Source organism: Archocentrus centrarchus, chromosome 16 (genome assembly GCF_007364275.1).
Source record: "Archocentrus centrarchus isolate MPI-CPG fArcCen1 chromosome 16, fArcCen1, whole genome shotgun sequence".
NCBI lineage: Eukaryota > Metazoa > Chordata > Actinopteri > Cichliformes > Cichlidae > Archocentrus > Archocentrus centrarchus.
The window spans coordinates 26,562,645-26,581,786 of record NC_044361.1 but is presented as its reverse complement, the minus strand read 5'-3'; the positions used below and the strand labels follow the sequence as shown (position 1 = coordinate 26,581,786).

The window sequence follows — 19,142 nt, the reverse complement described above, 5'->3', positions numbered from 1 at the left end:
TTTCATTCAAAATAAAAGTGATTTTACTCAAAATGTCTACTATCAATACAAAACCTTGAACATTCAGGTATAATACTTTACACTTAGCTAAACGAGCTTATTAAAAGTATATACAAGATTTCTGAAATCATAACTTACAAAGACCAACTTGCAGCTGTTCTTCCAAGTTTTAATACATTTCTGATGTGCAGTGTTTTCCAGAACCTGCAGAATTGATGTCACTGCAGTGAATCCTCAAAGCTTGCTGAAGGAATCTGAATATGATCCACACTCAGTGGTTTCACAGTTTAATGAAGAAGTATCCAAGCCTTATGGTTAGTCTGGACACATGTCTTCTGGGATTTTTACGATGCATCATAGCATCTCCTCTTTTGACATGTGGCAGTCTTTTCCCTGCTCCTGGGAGGGAAAGAAAATGTTGTTCTCTCTGCTCCCCTCCTCCTCAGAGAGAGGAATACTGGGAGAAGATGGAGGATGAAACCCAGGGCAGTCTCTCTTATCTTCTTCCTCTTTCCTCGTTCTCTCAGCTGCCTTCCCACATTCAGTTGTTGGCCCAACTTGGCCTGTGAATTGACTGAGCAAGCTAAAGATGACTGTGCCTGGATTGTGCACATGGACCGGACCTACAAAGAGAAAACACACAAAGAGAATGGGTTAAAGGACGTTTTGAGCAACCTACAGAGAAGAGTACGACAAGTACAACTCAGACTCAGAACAGTATTACAGCTGCATCTTTTTGTTTCTGTCATCTTTATTTGTGAGTGAGTCAAGTATTTCACAGAAGAAGTCTTCATTTTACTCAGCTGTACCAAGATTGGCTGCTGAAGGGGCTGAGAGCTGCTGCTTTGCACTGAATGAGTCTCTGGGGAACGGATGAGTTGGCTCCTTTGACTTGTGAGAAGCACGTCGCCCATCCTGCAGGAAAACACGACCATTAACTTGGCACAAATAAAGGAAAAAGGATGTAATATATGTAAACATGCGAGAGCGCATTGGATTTGTACCTTTTTCCAGAGCTTTGCAATAGCTGAAAAACAGTACATTAAGTAATGAGTAATACGAATAATAGGAAACTGGCGTGTTTACACAGTTCATCAATGATGACTCAGCATGACTTTCTTAGCAAAAACAGTGAAGAACATGTCTGCCAAGGCCATGATAACCCTGAATTCACAGTAATTTCCACACTGCTTGTGTTAAACATTTATTATTTCTCAGAATTGATTGAAATTCAATCACAAAGTTTGACAGAGGCATCAGAAAATGAACATGTCCTTGATGTGTACATCTTACTTTGCCTTATATATGCTTCATCTCTCGGACGACAGAAACAGATCAAGATGACAAGCGCCAAAGTTGCCAGGAAAGCCATTGGGATGACAATAGCTGCCAAAGGACTGCTGTTATGACCTATGAGAGAAATAAAAACACGGTTAGGGCTGTGTCTGAACAACCCACCCCCCTTATAGTTTATTACATAACAGTGTGGATACCTTTCTACAAAAAAGTTTTCAATCTCATGTGGAGTGCCTTCTCCCAGCTGAAAAGCTAATCCAATTAAACATCTTTCCATAGATGTTTAATTGGATTAATATGGTTAGCTGTATGAACATGGTGCTTATGTGCCTTGTCAAAAAGCTATTTCTCAAAAACACACTATTGCACTTCTTAACACTTAGTCAGCATTTTTCCCTGTATTTGCATCCTCTCACATTCACAACCAAATTAGAATCACCAGTTAATCAAACAGGCATATCTTTGGACCGTGGAAGGAATCCAGAGTACCCAGAGAGAACCCCTGCAGAGACAGAACCCCCACACAGAACAGCCCCAGACTGGATTCAAACCCAGAACCTTCATGTTGTGAGGCAGCAGTGCTAACCACCTCATCACGGTGCTGCTGTTATCTCTGTTTTTTCAGTGTGAAAATTAGAATTCTGAACACATTCAGAATGTCTGGCCTGTTGTGCACGAGTACTTTTCCTAAAATCAACGATTATATCTTTAATCTTAGATATGGATAATTGAAGACAGGACTCATCACACCATTTAACAAAATCATCAAGGACTGGGCTATGAATGGTCTCATTATCCAGGAGCTGACTCACAATGGCAGAATCATCTGCACGCAGTGAAATGGTCCAGTTTTCATACCTGCTCTGACACTTATTTGTGTACAGGAGAAACAATAAGGATGAGACCCTTGTGGGCGCCAGTCGAGGATCAGACCTGATCCCCATATTTTGCTGAAGAAAATGAGGTCCATTTATCCACTAATCAAACAAAGGAACCTTTTCCCTCTGAGCGTTTGAGAATCAGGTTCAACAAGGTTAATGTGGCATTTCAGGCAAACAAACTAACCACCAAATAGTGTTATTATTCTATTGCTGCCACATTCTACAGTAAACATTTTATGAAAATATGATTAAAGAATCAAACTTGTCTGTTGCCTGTTTGTTTCAGAGCCAGTTCCTGCGATGGTAATGTGCTGACTTTCTCCAAAGGTCCCGAGTCCCTGGGGAAAGTTTCGGCTGTGCAAATGTGGCTTCTGCAATCTATATTCACATTAGCGGTTTGATGAGGTTGCACTTTGGTACAGTCAGGCTTTATTTAAATGGCAAAATACCCATGACACTGTAACTTTTATCATAGTGTCGGTTTAGCAGGTATTTGGTCATGAAAGCATTTGACTAAGTAACAGTTTCAACTGTTGATCACGCCACAGCAGTGGTTCTCAAACTGTGGGGTAGTCCCCGCTGAGAGGGCACAGTGCCCCTGCAGGTGAAACATGGACAAACAGGTGAAAATATTTTTCAACAAGTGTCTGTGTGGGCTCTCAGCCATCCAGGTCATGTTTTAAGCGCTTGAGTTAAAGGCAGCTGCACTTCTTTTTTAGGTTCATGAAGCCATTTCACTTCTTCAGTTCTGAAGAAGCTTCTCAAATGAGACATGAAACATCTTCATGAACCTAAAAAGAAGTCCAGACCATTAAAAAAAAAAAGTTCAATAGACATGAGTTTCATGGGGAAAGAGAACAAGGGATTGCTGATGGCATTATGCTGATCTTTATTTGACTAAAATTCAGCTTTTTATTGTTAAGGATTGATTAAAGTTCATGCTTTAGGGCATGAACCTTGTTCAGCATCTGAACTAAGCACACCAGAAAAAGCTGAAGACTGTGTTAAAAGAAGGTGATTAATATCCAGGACACCATGGACATCTGTACTGAATTTTATAGACTCTAACATTCGCTGCAGAGGTCAGTAGTTGCACTTCGGTGACTCATCAAAGTCCTCTTGTCTTCTGAGGCCTGTGAATTCTGTGCAGGATTCTGAATTAGTTCATTCAGTCGCTGCAGTCTAGAAATAAGGCAGTGGACCAGCTCTAACTGACATAACCTCCTATAACTTTCTGATTTCCAGTCAAATAAAAAACGGAATAATCCCAAAACACTCCTTTCCTTCCTTCCATATACACAGTCATTCATTCTCACCTGGTTTGGGAATCTGGTCACTGACTTTCGTTGGGACTGTGTGAGGGCCACATCTGTGTGAGAGGATAAAATGTTTAGTATTTCAAATATATGACCTGCACATGTTAAGTAATGTCTGAAATGCAGGTATGAATAAAATACTTTTATGTAACACAGTGAAGTATTCAGTGTTTACTGTGTCTGAGGCTTACCCTGGAGATTGGCAGAGTTTGGGAGAAGTGCTGCTATGTCCGGAGGAAACTGAGGAAGGCATTTGTTTTTCTGTACCTGACAGCTTAGTGGTGGTTGCTTCTAGAGAACAGAAACATCAATTGTTTGCTTTCAGATTTCAGAGGAAGAACAAACCTCAAAGTCTCACAGATATGCCTCAGCTACTGTACAGAGCAGATAGGTACATTTTTCCACTTCAAATGAAATAAGGGTAAAAGTTATGACTTTAGGCTGCTGGCCTAGCAATCAACGCACTGGTCATGAACTGTATTGTCCCATATCTGCTTTCCAGCCAGTGGCTTTTTGCATATTTTCCCATTTCTCTCTCCCCCCTATTTCCTGTCATTGTTTTAACCTTTCATCAAGGGCAAAAAAAAAAAATCCCCCCGCCAACACCAACATCCCACCACACACAGAGACAAACAAAACTGTTCCTCACAACTCAATTAAGTGGTTTAGGGGCCACCTGGGGGCACTGGAAATAAAGAGAAATGAGAAATGATATGCTTTTGATATGTGATCTTTCCAACAGACAACATTATCATTCCTTTAACGCGTTTCTGGTATAAAATTAAATCCAATAATCTTTTTCTTTTATTTTGTGGTTTTATTTCTGTGCTAAATGCATACACCAGCTCACTAACATGGGTGCATTTAATCCAAAAATGGTCCTACAGTCTCCTGGTTGAACTACGTATCCCCCTAAAATGATGTGCAATACATTGGCAGTATATACAAGAATACAAGATGGCACTGTGTGCAGTTACTACCTCACTGCTTCAGACTAGACATGATGAGCAAGGACCTCAAGTGATGAGGGATAATAATAATGATAAGGGACAATAATTGCTTATATACAGTCAATCATCTGGTATGCCCACACTAACGTATACCTTGCTACCTTTTTGACTCTTCAAACTAGCAGCTGTTTACTGAGGTAATAAGTAAAGTGAGCAAAAGAGTAATTTTCCCATAGACTTCTTTTGCAATTTGACCCCCTTTTTTTCTAGTAGGGGAGTGGCCCCCTGCTGGTCATAAGAAAGAATGCAGATTTAAGTTACTTCCACACTGGCTTAATTTTTCAGAGCTTTTATACAGTTAGGTTTGTTGGACAGTGACACAGTTTTTTTCACATTTGCCTCTTTACACCACATCTGTACACAAGCAAGATGTGACTAAACTGTAGCCTTGTTCATGGGGTTTTCAGAAAGTATTGCAATAACTGTTTAGGAATGCAGACATTTTCAGTCCCCCAATTTTCAGATGTTCAGTATTAACTGAAAAAAACTAACAAACTAATATTAAATATAAGAACAGTTTTTAATACTTGGATGAAAATCCTTTGCAGTCAATGACTGCCTGAAGTCTAGAATCCATAGCACATCATCAAAAGCTGTTTCCTCACTTGAGATGCTCTGCTGGGCCAGTACTGCAGCCACCTTCAGTTACTGTTTGCTTGTGGGATGGTCTACATTCATTTCAGTTCAGTATTTAATAAGTGAAAAGCTGTGCAAAGTGTAATCTGGCCGTCACGTTCTTGTGTGTAACTAGTGGTTTCCACCTTGTTGTAAACCCATCTGTATTTTCATTTATGAAGGTGTCTCTTGATTTTAGACCTTGACAATGATATGGCTTCCTCATTGAGAGTGTTCTTGACTTGATTAGATGTTTTGCAAGGATTCTCTTAATCATGGAAATAATACATCATTATTTTAGCTGTCTTTCAGGCCTTTTGGTGATGCATTCAAATCACAGTGAAAAACTACAAAATATAAATTCTTTGAATAAACTTCAAATGTTCAGATTACCTCTGCTTCATTTTTTTATGAAACAATGAGGGCACAGGCCTCAGCTGGCCATAAAATTACTCATCAGTCAATTGTCCAATTACTTTTGAAAATGGGGAACTGTGCATTAAGGTGGTTGTAATTCCTAAACAATTCCCAAATTTTGTAAACCCTCTGAATTAAAGCTGAAAGTCTGCACTTTTTATTTAAAAAATCTGTTGTGGTGGTGTAAAATGTACAAAAATTGCATATTTGTCCATCAGATTATGGGCCTAACTGTATCCAGTGTACAGTGCAACACTGTGCTCTCCTGTGGCGGGTGCACCTGAAATGTTTCTTACTCAGCAATGACGTGTTTATTATTCCTGCACAGAATGGATCGACTGCCAAACACAATGAAGATCATTTCCTTCAGGACATATTGTTACAGCAAAAGAGCTTTTCCTCTGTGACACTTTCATTCCAGCTTTATTGCAGGTTTTTGGAGAGATTTTCAAGAATGTTTTCAAATCTGTTTAATTAGACAAAATTTGCATATTCATGGATATTTGAGAGGAACCTGTTCTCAAAATGAGGTGATTACAGGAGCCAGAGCTAAGATGACAGAGCTCATAAAGTTTTTTGTTTTGCTTTGTTAGGTTTTTTTTTTTTTTTAAATGTCACACCTATAAATGGCTGTAAAGCTGTTGGCTTTGTCCCTGGTCATTTTCTCACAAAACTTCACAAGTTGATTTTGCTTGCCATGAGGTCCCCAACTTGTTTAGGATTATATAATGGGAGAGTTGACTGTTCAGTACTTACTGGGTGTGACTGGGTCCTGGATCTTCTCACAGTCCATGCAGTTTTTATTGTCTTGGGTCCAACTGGTGCATCTAAAACCAGCCTCGCAGTCACACTTCAAATTGGACGTACTGGTGCAGTTTGAAACAACTTTAAGATGAAACTCTGAGAGAAAGTGAAATAAAGGTTATTTTAAAGAGGATTAATCTCAGTGTCATTATCAGCTCTTTATAGAAACCCAAAAATCACAGGTATCATCACAATTCTGGCAAAAAAGGAGGAAATATTAAAGGTGGAAATGAATCATAGTTTCTTTACTGGGGTTGCAGTCTCCAAAGCAGTCCTGGCAGTTCTCGTCATAGTTCCAGTCAGTTGTGTAGCTTCCAGCAGGACAGGGTTCACACTTTATACAATCCATCTGATACTCACCTTTGAGAACAGAAAGAAACAAATGACTTGATGACAGTGAGAGCAGACAGCCTGCAGACCCAGAGTGCATATCAATGAAGGATGTGGTCATACAGTACAAACTCAGCATGCGTCATTTTTCATCAATACAGAAAAAAACAACGCATGCAGAGAAAGACACAATCTTCTTGCCCCTGTGCCTAACACGGATGTTTTTGTTTGTTTGTTTGTTTGTAATACAGAGTAAAATGTAAACTGATCCATAGACAGCAAAATATAAGAATAAGAAAGAAGCTCACAGCAGATTATCATGTTTTTCCTACCTGCAGGGCAAAAAAGACACACTCTGCCCATCTCATCTGTGTAGGTGGTCCTTGTCTGTTAACAAAAGTAGACATAAATCACTAAAATAAAGCAAAACAAATGTCCCCAGTTACTCATCATACAAGTCGTGTTTGCTCATATCACCTATTTTTCAACCACCAAATTTATACAAATAATTTAAGTGAATAAATTAAGGACTAAAGTTTTACCATAGGAACGCTGAGCACCAACTGTGCAGATAGTATCAGGAGAGCAACAGAGTATCGCATTACTCCCATTCTGTGGACAGATATAGCGCTGCCAACCTTCTACAAAGACCACTGCAAAAAGACCAAGTACCAAATTCTATATAAGTCAACACATCAACCAAGTTAATGTCATAATTAAGGGTTATTAAATAAAAATGATAACATTTAAAAAGGAAAACAATACTTTTTACCTTCAGTATGATTTGTCTTTCGTTCTCCTTCTGTTGTTTTGCTAACTTCCTCAAGGTGTGCCTCACTCTTTCTTCTCTCTCTCTCTCTCTCTCTCTCTCTCTCTCTCTCTCTTGCTCTCTCTCTCTCTCTCTCTCTCTTGCTCTCTCTCTCTCTCTCTCTCTCTCTCTCTCTCTCTCTCTTGCTCTCTCTCTCTCTCTCTCTCTCTTGCTCTCTCTCTCTCTCTGTGTTCTTGCTCATTCTCTGTGTCATTGTTTCCTTACCTGGGTATATCTTCCTGTCTTCCTGTTTCCCCCACACTCTGATCTCTACCAGCCTGCTAAATCTGACGAACATTTATGCGTCAAAGCCCTAAAGACTCATCATTTTCCATATAAACCGTTAGAACTGAAAAGAATAAATAGCCAGAATAAACCGCTCTAACTTGTTTATTGAGGAGATGGAAGAACAGATATGTTATTTGATAGTGATGCTTCAGCTTTGATTTCTGATTTGAAGACCTACTTCTTTTTGTCATATTTAAGTACATTTTATTTTATTATGTTTTACTTAGGTTTATGCCATATAATGGGTGAGTTCACTAGCTACCAATTTGGTAATACTTTCCAAGTGAAACACAACTGTGTAGGTTCTCAGTCATCCAGGTCATGATACTCTTTAAGCTCTGAAGATGAATATAATCAGACTTATTAATTACAATTGCCTTCAACTTAAACGCTTAAGAGTCTTGAATTCGAAAACCCACCTGTCAAATGAGGAGGGTTGCATCCGAAAGGGTATCTGGCATAAACTCTGAATCAAAATTTCAAATCATCAAGACTGAGGAGGCCATGCAGAGGGTAGGCCTGACAGACGAGGATATTAGGTATAGGCTGAGATGGAGGCAGACGATCTGCAGTTGCAACTCCTGAAGAGACCAGCCAGAAGAAGAGGAAGGAGAAAAAAGGGGTTGTGAGTTTAATAGTGAAGTGGGCAGAAAAAGTTGAATTGTTGCCATCTCTCGTTTCTCTCTCATTTTCTGTCATCTCAAACGGACACAGCAGATGTTAGCCTTCTCCAAGCCTGGCCCTACAGGAAATTTTTTCCTATTTAAAGGGAGTTTTTTTTCCTCCAGTGTCATTAAATGCTTGCACATAGGGAATTGTAGAATCATTTACTTTCTATCTATAATGTTGTAAGGCCTTTACTTCAATATAAAGATTATAAATCACCACGAGGTGGCTGTTTATTATGAGTCGTGAACACTTTCGTCCATGTGGTGTGTATATAATAAAACTGAGTTGAGATTTGCAAATAATAACTGCACATGGGGTTGTTGTTCAGTTGTAACTCTTATTCATTCAGACTCTTGGGAGACAGTAGTGACACTTTTAAGCCCAGTTTTTCAATCTTGATGTCTGAAGCTATACAAAAACACCCTTTTCCTTATCTACCATCATTTCCACTGGAAAGTTAAATACAGCAACTGTCTCACTGTGTCTCAAAGCTTTTGCAAGTTCTTTTCTGATATATGACTGTGGATGGGCTTCATTGATCTCTAGTTTTTAAACGCAAGTACATTATCAAAGCTATATTTCCTTCACGCATATAATATCAAAGAATTCATACAGTCATTTCACTAAAGCATTTGCATTTCAGTTGTTCATCTTCCTAAACTGAGATATTTTAAAATTGACTTTACTTGGCATACACTCATAAAGAAAGAGCACTATTGGAAAAAAGAAAAGAAACATCATCTTCTGACTCAATTTTTCAGGTGGTCTCCATCAAAAGACAGCTTATGTGTCATTTCAGTAAAATGTAACAGCTTGAGACAACATGAGACCGAACAGTTATCTTTTTCTTAATTCTGTGCATCTGCCCTGGTATACTCACTGTGTAGTAAGAACACCCAAAAACATGCATACATAGAAATTCACTCAGTGTGTTAAAGTGAAACAGCACAAAGAGAAATGGTGTTTTATGTCTTTCACAATGCACCTGAAACCTGACGTACTCAGATCAGCACTCAGCTGATTCCAACTGCCACGCGTGCACCCTCCTCCTGGCCTTATTACTGAAACAAAGCACCAAAGTGACTTATTGCACCTGGTTCATCTACATAGAAGAAACTACACTATTTAAAATGGTGTCTGATAATAGAGGTGTGATGGAGGGGGTGTCCACGTCACAGCAGCTTGCTGTGTGTTTTCCTGTATAGCAAAGTGCATAAGTTTGAATGTGTCCAAAAATATAAATAAAGCAAAATTGAGGTATGTGATATGTTCACCACCAGCATTTGAAGATAAGGAAAAATAAATAGAACAAATATAATTGTCCGTTTCCAGTAGGTCAGCATTTTCTTGTATTACCGATTCTACTACTGATTGTTTCTTATGGTACACTTTGCTCCGCTTTGCTCTTCGTTTCTATGTGCAAAAAATAGATTCAGTTATATACATGAAGCACTTCTGTGAAATAGCCTCAACAGCTATATTTAGTCTTTTTTTAAAAGCAATTTCCTGATGATTCACGATCTGAGCATTATTTTGGCACTCGTTGACTAACTTACTTTATTATTGACTACCTTACCTTTTTGTTTTTCCACTCTCCTTAAAGTGATTCTGCTCAACCATGCAGCTTTACTCAAACACGCAGCCCTCACTCTTATCTAAAATAAGCATTACTGTTGAAAATAAAAATTATTAACAACACTTAGATGACACTTGGTTGCCCTTATCATCCAGTACTTTAGTACATTTTTGGACATTTAAAAAATAATACCAAAATGATGGTGATTAACATACAACTCACAGCAATGGTGTAATATTGTTAGAAATTGTTGCACCCGCACAGGAAATATAAGCTAATTTGGCTGTAAATTGCCCATGGGTGTGAATGTGAGTGTGAAAGATTGTCTCTCTCTGTCTTAGCCCTATTCAAACTCAATAATTCAGTGTTTGAGTATTTTAAATTACTTTATGTTATCTTTGTTTTAGTGTGTAGGCTTGTGTATAATGAATGAGTCGTGCTGTGCTGTGCTATAATATCATTTAGAGTCCGTGGAAAATCTTTATTTAACCATCCGAATCAGGTGTATAAATGAAAACATAGCAAAAAGTCAAAATTATATAAAAGTCCATCCATCCATCCATCCATCCATCCATCAATTCTCTTCTGCTTATCCGGGGCCGGGTCGTGGGGGCAGAAGCCTAAGCAGAGAAGCCCAGGCTTCCCTCTCCCCAGCCACCTCCACTAGCTCATCCGGAAGGACCCCAAGGTGTTTCCAGGCCAATCGAGAGATATAATCTCGCCAGCGTGTCCTAGGTCTACCCTGGGACCTCCCCCCGATGGGACATGCCCAGAACACCTCACCCAAGAGGCGCCCAGGAGGCATTCTAGTCAGATGCACGAGCCACCTCAACTGGCTCCTCTCAGTGTGGTGGAGAAGCAGCTCTACTCTGAGCCCCTCCCAAATGGCCACATTCCTCACCCTATCTCTAGGAGACAGGCCAGCCACCCTTCGGAGGAAACTCATTTCTGCCGCTTGTATTCGCAGTCTTATTCTTTCGGTCACTACTCAAAGCTTGTGACCATAGGTGAGGGTAGGAACGTGATCAACTGGTAAATCAACAGCTTCGCTTTTACACTCAGCTCCCTCTTCACCACAGCAGACCAGTGCAGCGTCCGTATCACTGCAGATGTAGCCCCGATCAGTCTGTCGATCTCCCATTCCCTTCTCCCATCACTCATGAACAAGACCCCGAGATACTTGAACTCCTCCACTTGGGGCAGGAACTCCTCCCTGAGCCAGAGAGGGCACTCCACCCTTTTCTGGCTGAGGACCATGACCTCAGACTTAGAGGTGCTGATTCTCATGCCAGCCACTTCACACTCGGCTGTGAACCGTTCCACAGCGAGCTGGAGGCCACCACCTGATGAAGCCAACAGGACCACGTCATCTGCAAAGAGCAGATGAAATGAGACTCTGAGGCCACCAAGGAAGAAGCCTTCCGCCACCTGACTACGCCTAGAAATTCTCTTCATAAAAATTATAAACAGAATCTGTGACAAAGGGCAGCACTGGCGGAGTCCAACACCTACAGGAAACGAGTCTGACTTATTGCCGGCTATACAGACCAGGCTCTCACTGCGGTTGTACAGGGACAGAATGGCCCACAACAATGGGCCAGACACCCCATACTCCCGCAGGACCTCCCACAGGATACCCTGAGGGACGTGGTTGAATGCCTTCTCCAAGTCCACAAAGCACATGTAGACTGGTTGGGCAAACTCCCATGTGCACTCGAATATCCTCAAGTGAATAAAGAGCTGGTCCAGTGTTCCAGGACAAGGACAAAAACTGCATTGTTCCTGTTGGATCCGAGGTTCGACTAACGGGCGGACCCTCCTTTCTAGCACCCTGGCATAGACCTTACAAGGGAGGCTGAGGAGTGCGATCCCGATAGTTGAAGCACACCCTCCTGTCTCCCTTCTTAAAGATGGGGACCACCACCCCAGTCTGCCAATCCAATGGCACTGCCCCAGATCTCCACGTGATGTTGCAGATGCGTGTCAACCAAGACAGAGACTTCAGGAACTCAGGGCTAATCTCATTCACCCCAGGGGCCCTGCCACCAAGGAGTTGTTTAACCACCTCAGTGACCTCACCCCCGGTGATGGCCGAGTCATCCCCCTCATCCCCAGAATCTGCTTCCACTCCAGAAGGCGTGTCAGTGGGATTCAGGAGGTCTTCAAAGTATTCCTTCTACCCCCCAACTACAGCCTTGGTCTGAAGCACTCCACCCGCACTATAAACCATGTAAGTGGAGCACCGCTTTCCCCTCCTGAGTCACCTGACTGTTTGCCAGAATTGCTTCAATGCTGTCCGAAAGTCTTTTTCCATAGCCTCACCGAACTCCTCCCACCCCCGAGTTTTTCCTTCAGCCACTGCCCAAGTCGAGTTCTGCTTGGCCTGCCGATACCTGTCAGCTGCCTCCAGAGTCCCACAGGCTAACCAAGCCCAATAAGACTCCTTCTTCAGCTCAGCTCCTCTCTTCAACCGAGTATCCAGAAAATACAGATGCAGATCTGCTGATACGATTACAAAATTGATCAACAACCTGCAACCTAGGGTGTTCTGGTGCCACGTGCACTTATGGACATCCTTATGTTCGAACATGATGTTTGTTCCAGACAAACTGTGGTTTGTGCAGAAGTCCAATAACAAGACAACATTCAGGTTCAGATCAGGCTGGCCGTTCCTCCCAGTCACACCCCTCCAGGTCTCACTGTCATTGCCCACATGAGCGTTGAAGTCTCCCAGCAAGACAATGGAGTCACCAGATGGAGCACCCTCAAGTACCCCGCCCAGCGACTCCAAAAAGGGTGGGTACTCTGAACAGTCATTCTGCGCATAAGCGCAAACAACAGTCAGGACCCATTCCCCAGCCCAAAGGTGCAGGGAAACAAAACCTCTCATCCACCGTTGAAAACTCCAATGTACAGGCAGCAAGCTGAGGTGATACAAGAATACCCACTCCAGCTCGCCACCTTTCACCAAGGGCAACTCCAGAATTGGACAGAGTCCAGCCCCTCTCCAGGAGACTGGTTCCGGAGCCCAGGCCATGCGTTGAGGTGAGCCAAACTATATCTAGCTGGTATCTCTTAACCTCACGCACTAGCTCAGGCTCCTTCCCCACCAGAGAGGTGACATTCCATGTCTCAATAGCCAGTCTCGACAGCCAGGGATCAATCCGCCAGGGCCTCCACCCTTGGCCACCGCCCAACACACACTGCACACCTGGCTGGGCACCACAGGCTAATGCCCGGCAACCAGACGCTCTTCTTTGAGCTCCCTCCCCAGGTCTGGCTCCAGGGTGGGGCCCCGGTAACCCTATCCAGGGCAGGGTAAACAGTCCCCTCGTTGGTATTTCCATGGGGGTCTTCTAAACTGCTCTTTGTCTGGCCTCTCACCCAGGACCAATTTGCCATGGGAGACCCTACCAGGGGGACAAGCCCCCAGATAATATTGCTCATGGGATCACTGGGACATGCAAACCCCTCCACCACGATAAGGTGGCGATTCATGGAGGAGTATTTACAGAAGTCAGTCACATTAATAACTTTAGTAAATACTCATCATGCACCTATTTTACATTGTAATGTTCTGTAACCCAGTTCATGAAATGCTTGTTTTATTTTAAATAAAATGTAAACGATATACATATACTTATGAACAGAGCTTTGGGTAGTGACCTAAAGAATGAGCTTGCGGATACAAGGGGGAGAACTGAGCTTCCTCCGAAGGGTGGCTGGCCGAAGGGTGGCAGACCCAGGACACGTCTCTCTGCTGGCCTGGGAACACCTTGGGTGGTGGCTGGGACGGAGGTCTGGGCTTCTCTGGTTAGGCTGCTGCCCCCGCAACCCTGCTCTGGATAAGCGGAAAATGGATGGATGGATGGATGGATGGATGGATGGATATGAGATAAGATAAGATAAGATAAGATAAGATAAGATAAGATAAGATAAGATAAGATAAGATAAGATAAGATAAGATAAGATAAAACCTTAATGATCACACGCCGGGGAAATTTGCGCATTACAGCAGCTCAGTACAGAGGAAAAAATGAAAAGGATGAGTAAGAACAAATAACTAAACTAAAACTAAAATAGAATAGAATAGAATAAAATAAAATAAAGGGCAGCACGGTGGTGCAGTGGTTAGCACTGCTGCCTCACAGTTAGAATACCATCTGGAAGGCCTGGGTTCGATTCCACCTTGGCCCAGGCCTCTCCCTCTCTCTGTGTGGAGCTTGCATGTTCTCCCCGTGCTTGCGTGGGTTTCCTCCGGGTACTCCGGTTTCCTCCCACATTCCAAAGACATGCACTTACTGGGGTTAGGTTAATTGGCTAATCTAAATTGCCCATAGGTGTGAATGACAGCATGAATGTGAGAGTGAAAGGTTGTCTGTCACTCTGTGTTGGCTCTGCAACAGGCTGGCGACCTGTTCAGGGTGTACCCTGCCTCTCGCCCTATGACAGCTGGGATAGGCTCCAGCGCCCCCGCACCCCTAAACAGGATGTGCGGAAGCGAATGGATGGATGGATGGATGGATAAAATAAAATAGCAAAAAAACTATACACATATACATAAGCACTACATACATAAATATATATATATATTAGGGGTGGGACTCGATTAAAAAAATTAATCGAATTAATTACAAGCTTTGTAATTAATTAATCGAAATTAATCGCATTTTAATCGCATTTCAATATTTGACATGAGAAATATTAATTTAAGTTTAGTTGATGAATGAATCAATATACATAAGCTTAAACTTCAAAATTTTGTTTATTTTCCCACCAGTCTACTACACAGACCAACGAAGGGTGGAAGTGCTCCTGTGATAAGCAAACACCTGAAATTAAAGTTAAGCATCATAACTGGATAGTTTTATTCAACATTAATGTCTCACTTGTTATAGTTGGAAATTAATCATTCTCTCAGCTGTATTCCTTGATGTTGAAATGTGTTATGCTTGTTTTAACAGCTTATTTTGAATTAAAGACTTAAAATTAAACCACAAAAAGGAGAAAAAGTTCGTTCTCCGTTTAACCAGCTGTTTTTACACAGCTGTGCTTCGCACTCACGGTTGCTAGGCGACATGAGCTACGCAGAGGTGACGGCAGCTGATATGAAGGCTAGCTGCTCACTTCCGGCCTTTGTGGTGTTCGTGGGCTGCGAAAGACGTGGGCCGGGTCCTTCGCAGGATGCGGCCCCTAATTTGGACATTGTGCGTCGATATAATCTGTATGCCGGGAACTCGCGCACTGAGAAACGTTCCACAGTGCAAAGTGCGATTAAAATGCGTTAAAATTTTTAACGCGTTAATTTCCCCATAATTAATTAATCGAAATTAACGCGTTAAAGTCCCACCCCTAATATATATATCAATGTCAATACACACATTTACATATACACACATATACGCACACATCAAAACACTATATACAGATATCAAAATATTATATACATTTGTAGCCGGTAAGGTACATAGCATACACGGTATGCATTATATGGGTGAGTGTAATAAATAAAATGTATCTGGACTGTATATATATATATATATATATATATATATATATATATACTTAAACTACTTGATAGTAAAGTGTTACCAAAGGAAAGTGGATAGATAAATAAATAAAAACAACCTCAAAGCAGTGTGTGTGTGTGTGTGTGTGTGTGTGTGTGTGTGTACCTGATTCCTGCAGGTCTCCATCTGAACATCCAGGCCCCTCATCATCGAGCACATCTCCATGTACTTGTGCAGGTGTTGCTTCATGTTACTCTTAGCTGTGGCCAGTTCCAACTGGGGTCAGTAAATGCAGAGTTAGACTTGTTCCAGATGTTCAACTAAAGCAAATCCATGCTATCACCAGCAGTCTAACAGAGATTTTGTTGGTTTGCTCTGAAATTATTTTTTTCACTACTGTACGTTTCACTGCCAGAAAGCAGGATATTTGAAAACTCTAATCTTGAGATGAGGGAAACTCAGAAAACTTCAGAAACTATCAGAAAGAGTGATAACTTAAACTTTGACACAGTCACTGCAGCAACAGACTGTGTGACGCTAACCTCACTGACAGGGTTTCTTCAACTCCCCTGCTGTACCCAAACCAGCTGACCGATGCTTGGTTTAATTTCCTCATTCATAGTTTCAATATCAAAACACACACCCTCACCCTCTTAAAATAATAGCCTTAGTAATTTTTTTCAATAAGACAAAAAACCCTGAACATACTGAAAATATGATGATTTGATGAAAAATAAAATGTCTGTTATAAAATAATTTAGGCCATTATTGACAATATAGACGTGCATAAATATGCAGAAGATTACATCTTTACAAAAAAAATCCCTATTAGATGATAGCTCATTATCTGTTATATTTAACATGAGTGCTTTTATAATCAATTAGTCATCAGTGTTGAGATCAATCACTAGACATTTTGGATTTATTATCAATTCTCAAGAAAATCTTCAGTCTACATCTATTTAACTGCGTGGACAAAAGGAAGGCTGTCCGGTTGTCAGCCAGTTCCCCTGCACTAAAACACTTGCTATACTTTACTATTGCATTAACTAAACCAAGCACAAAAAGGAAGGAAATTTGTGTTTGGTAGATTATTTCTTACTATTTTTTATGTGGGTTGAGCAGCAGAGTTGAGTATGTGAGTTGTACCCATAAATAACTCACCAAATCTTCACTGCCAATGCCAAACAGCTTAATCTGCTACTGACTCTTCTTTTGAGCTTCTGTGATCAGTGTATGGTTCTTCCACATGCTACTGAGGCTCCTGTTAAATAGATAAATTGTTAAATTGCCAACATGTCTTGTTTCTTCAGACTTCAGTCATCCAATCCAGTAAATGACACCAAATGAGTCAATAGCAGAATAAGCTGTCTGGCATTGGCAGAGAAGATCTGGTGAGTTTTTTATGGGCGAAACTCACGGATGCATTTTCCTTACAAATGAGGCATTTAAGGGGGAATAAACAGGCTTTCCAAAGGTATAAGATTTATTGCCAAGAACCATTGTTACAACAAAGAAATAATCGACCAAACACAAATTTCCTCAGTTTTTATGTTAAGTTGATTTAAATAAATTTTATCTGCATGAAGCTTAAGACACATAAAACACTAATCAATAGAAATCATTTGTTGTGTTGTGATCAGTCACACTGATAGAAAACTGTCTGTCACAGTCACTGGCATCTTTACACTGTTGACTGAAATTTGTAATAAATATAATCAGTAAAAGTATCAACACAGTGTCAGCACTTCTTTATGCATTTCCTTATTTTGTTTTAGTTTATGAGCTCAATGTTAAGGTGCATAGAAAAAGTTGTCATTTCTCTATGCCAGGGATACTCAACTTGATCTAGCAGAGGGCCACATTTGGAAAATGAGAAGTGACCGAGGGCCAGCCATTAAACTACATTCATATAAAATGAGCAAACTTTAAAAAAGACTGATAGCTTGTGCTCATATTTTGATGCATTTTATTAGCTCCACTGCAATTCAGCAAGATATATTTTGAACCATCTTGAACAGCATAGCTGGAACGTTTCCTATTATGCAGGCAAATATTGGACAAATTCAAAAATGAAAATGATTATTAACAGTTCTTAGGCATAGAATGAACATATTTCAGCTCTTTTGGTGTGAAAGCTGTTTAAAAATATATTAAACACATAACTGCACAGTGCAAGCCACCAAATGTTGGAATAGTTCAGAAATACAATTTAAAAAAAAAAAAACTGCTTTACTATATTTCAGTTATTTTAAAGTTTGGAACAGACAGCACAGGTATGTAATCAGATGTTTATGTTTTAACCTCTTCATGCATCACATACTATTAGTTACTGACTACATGCTTAATGTGAGGTAACACATCTCATTTCCTTTGAGAGCTTACTGAAGTTTGGTTTCTGAGAGGTCAAGGCAATATGCAAGCACTGGTTGAGATGTGAGTCGGTGAGACTATTGCGCTTTTTGTCCTTAATTAGATTCATCACTGAAAACCCCGACTCGCATATGTAAGTGGATCCGAACATTGTCAAAGCGAGTCTTTTAGAGTTCGGATACTGATGAACAGAGTGTGCCCAAAATTCACACAGTCTCTCCTCTCTGAACTTGGCTTTTAGGACATCATTAGCCTGCATCTGGACCAGTTCCAGCTGGAAAGCGCCCTCACTGATAGCAGGCACAGCGTTTTTTGCCTCTGCTGGGCAGCTCCCGGTGACAGCAACGGCGAACGGGTTGCGCACAAACAGTAGCAGTTGCTGTGGGATTTTGAAGTTGTGAAACCGCGATCTGAAGTTCTCTGACAGATTTTTTAACAGTGCTACCATTCGTGACAGCACAATCCCATTTGTAGGAACATCACGCAGTGTAGGGAAGTGAAGTTTTTTCCCCTCTATGTCCGTCACGAATACGCCCAAGGTTGTCTGAAAAGCGCTCACTTTTTCAAAGAGCTCTCCCACATCCGAATCCCCACCTTGGAGCTGCAGGTTAAGATGGTTCAAGTGATTAGTGATATCACACAGAAATGCAACCAGAGCCACAGATTCCTGATCTTGCATAAACTGAGAGAACTCATCTGCTTTCTTTGTTTTTTGACCGGAAAGAAATTCTGTGATTTCTTTGCGCAGTGCAAAGAAGCGCTGTAGGACTCGCCCCCTGCTCAGCCATCTGACATCATTGTGCTGTAGTAGGTCTGAATATTGAGCTTCTTGCTCCTGTAGTAGCATTTTGAAAAGCCGGTGCTGTAAACTTGAAGTTGAGCGAATGTGATTTACAATTTTGATCACTGTGTCCATCACTCCTTTCATTTCACCAGACAGTTTGGCACACAACACCGTCTGGTGAATGATGCAGTGTAGTGAACTAACTGTGGGGTGGTCCGCTATGAGACGTGATGCTAAGCCCCTCTCTCGTCCTATCATAGATGGCCCACCGTCAGTTACAAGGAGGTTGATTTTATCCAGCTCCAGAGAATTCTTATCAAAGAAACTTTTCATAGAATTGTACATGGCCTCACCTGTTGCATTGCTCTTGATGGGCAAAAGGCACAGCAGCTCCTCTTTGAAAAGCTCCCCGTTAAAATATCTCACAAACACGGACAGCTGTGCAGTGTCTGTTGCATCTGTAGA

The 19,142-nt window shown here is 41.2% G+C and overlaps 1 protein-coding gene across 3 annotated transcripts; it reads right to left on the bottom strand.

Moving 5' to 3' along the window:
- Window positions 1–40: 40 nt before the first annotated feature.
- LOC115794893 (tumor necrosis factor receptor superfamily member 14) lies at window positions 41–19,058 on the bottom strand. Of its 3 annotated transcripts, XM_030750587.1 has the most exons (12): window positions 19,031–19,058; window positions 15,686–15,796; window positions 7,212–7,322; window positions 7,002–7,056; window positions 6,589–6,699; window positions 6,292–6,435; window positions 3,685–3,784; window positions 3,494–3,546; window positions 1,294–1,410; window positions 1,005–1,027; window positions 810–915; window positions 41–623 (listed from the first exon to the last, which is right to left on the bottom strand). In XM_030750587.1, the coding sequence occupies exons 3-12, from the start codon at window positions 7,278–7,280 to the stop codon at window positions 355–357; spliced, it is 1,047 nt and encodes a 348-aa protein (XP_030606447.1). In that variant the 5' UTR covers window positions 7,281–7,322; window positions 15,686–15,796; window positions 19,031–19,058; the 3' UTR covers window positions 41–354. The 3 variants fall into 3 exon arrangements, with proteins under 3 accessions (XP_030606447.1, XP_030606448.1, XP_030606446.1); XM_030750588.1 differs by lacking the exons at window positions 15,686–15,796; window positions 19,031–19,058 and adding an exon at window positions 7,703–8,034; XM_030750586.1 differs by lacking the exons at window positions 15,686–15,796; window positions 19,031–19,058 and adding an exon at window positions 7,442–7,485.
- Window positions 19,059–19,142: the final 84 nt, after the last annotated feature.

Coding starts and splice junctions, on each gene's coding strand:
- LOC115794893 (XM_030750587.1), bottom strand. CDS start 7,280: ATGGGAGTAATGCGATACTCTGTTGCTCTCCTGATACTATCTGCACAG. Junction 6,436..6,588: donor CTTTGGAGACTGCAACCCCA/GTAAAGAAACTA, acceptor ACTTTCTCTCAG/AGTTTCATCTTAAAGTTGTT. Junction 3,547..3,684: donor AAACTCTGCCAATCTCCAGG/GTAAGCCTCAGA, acceptor CCTCTCACACAG/ATGTGGCCCTCACACAGTCC.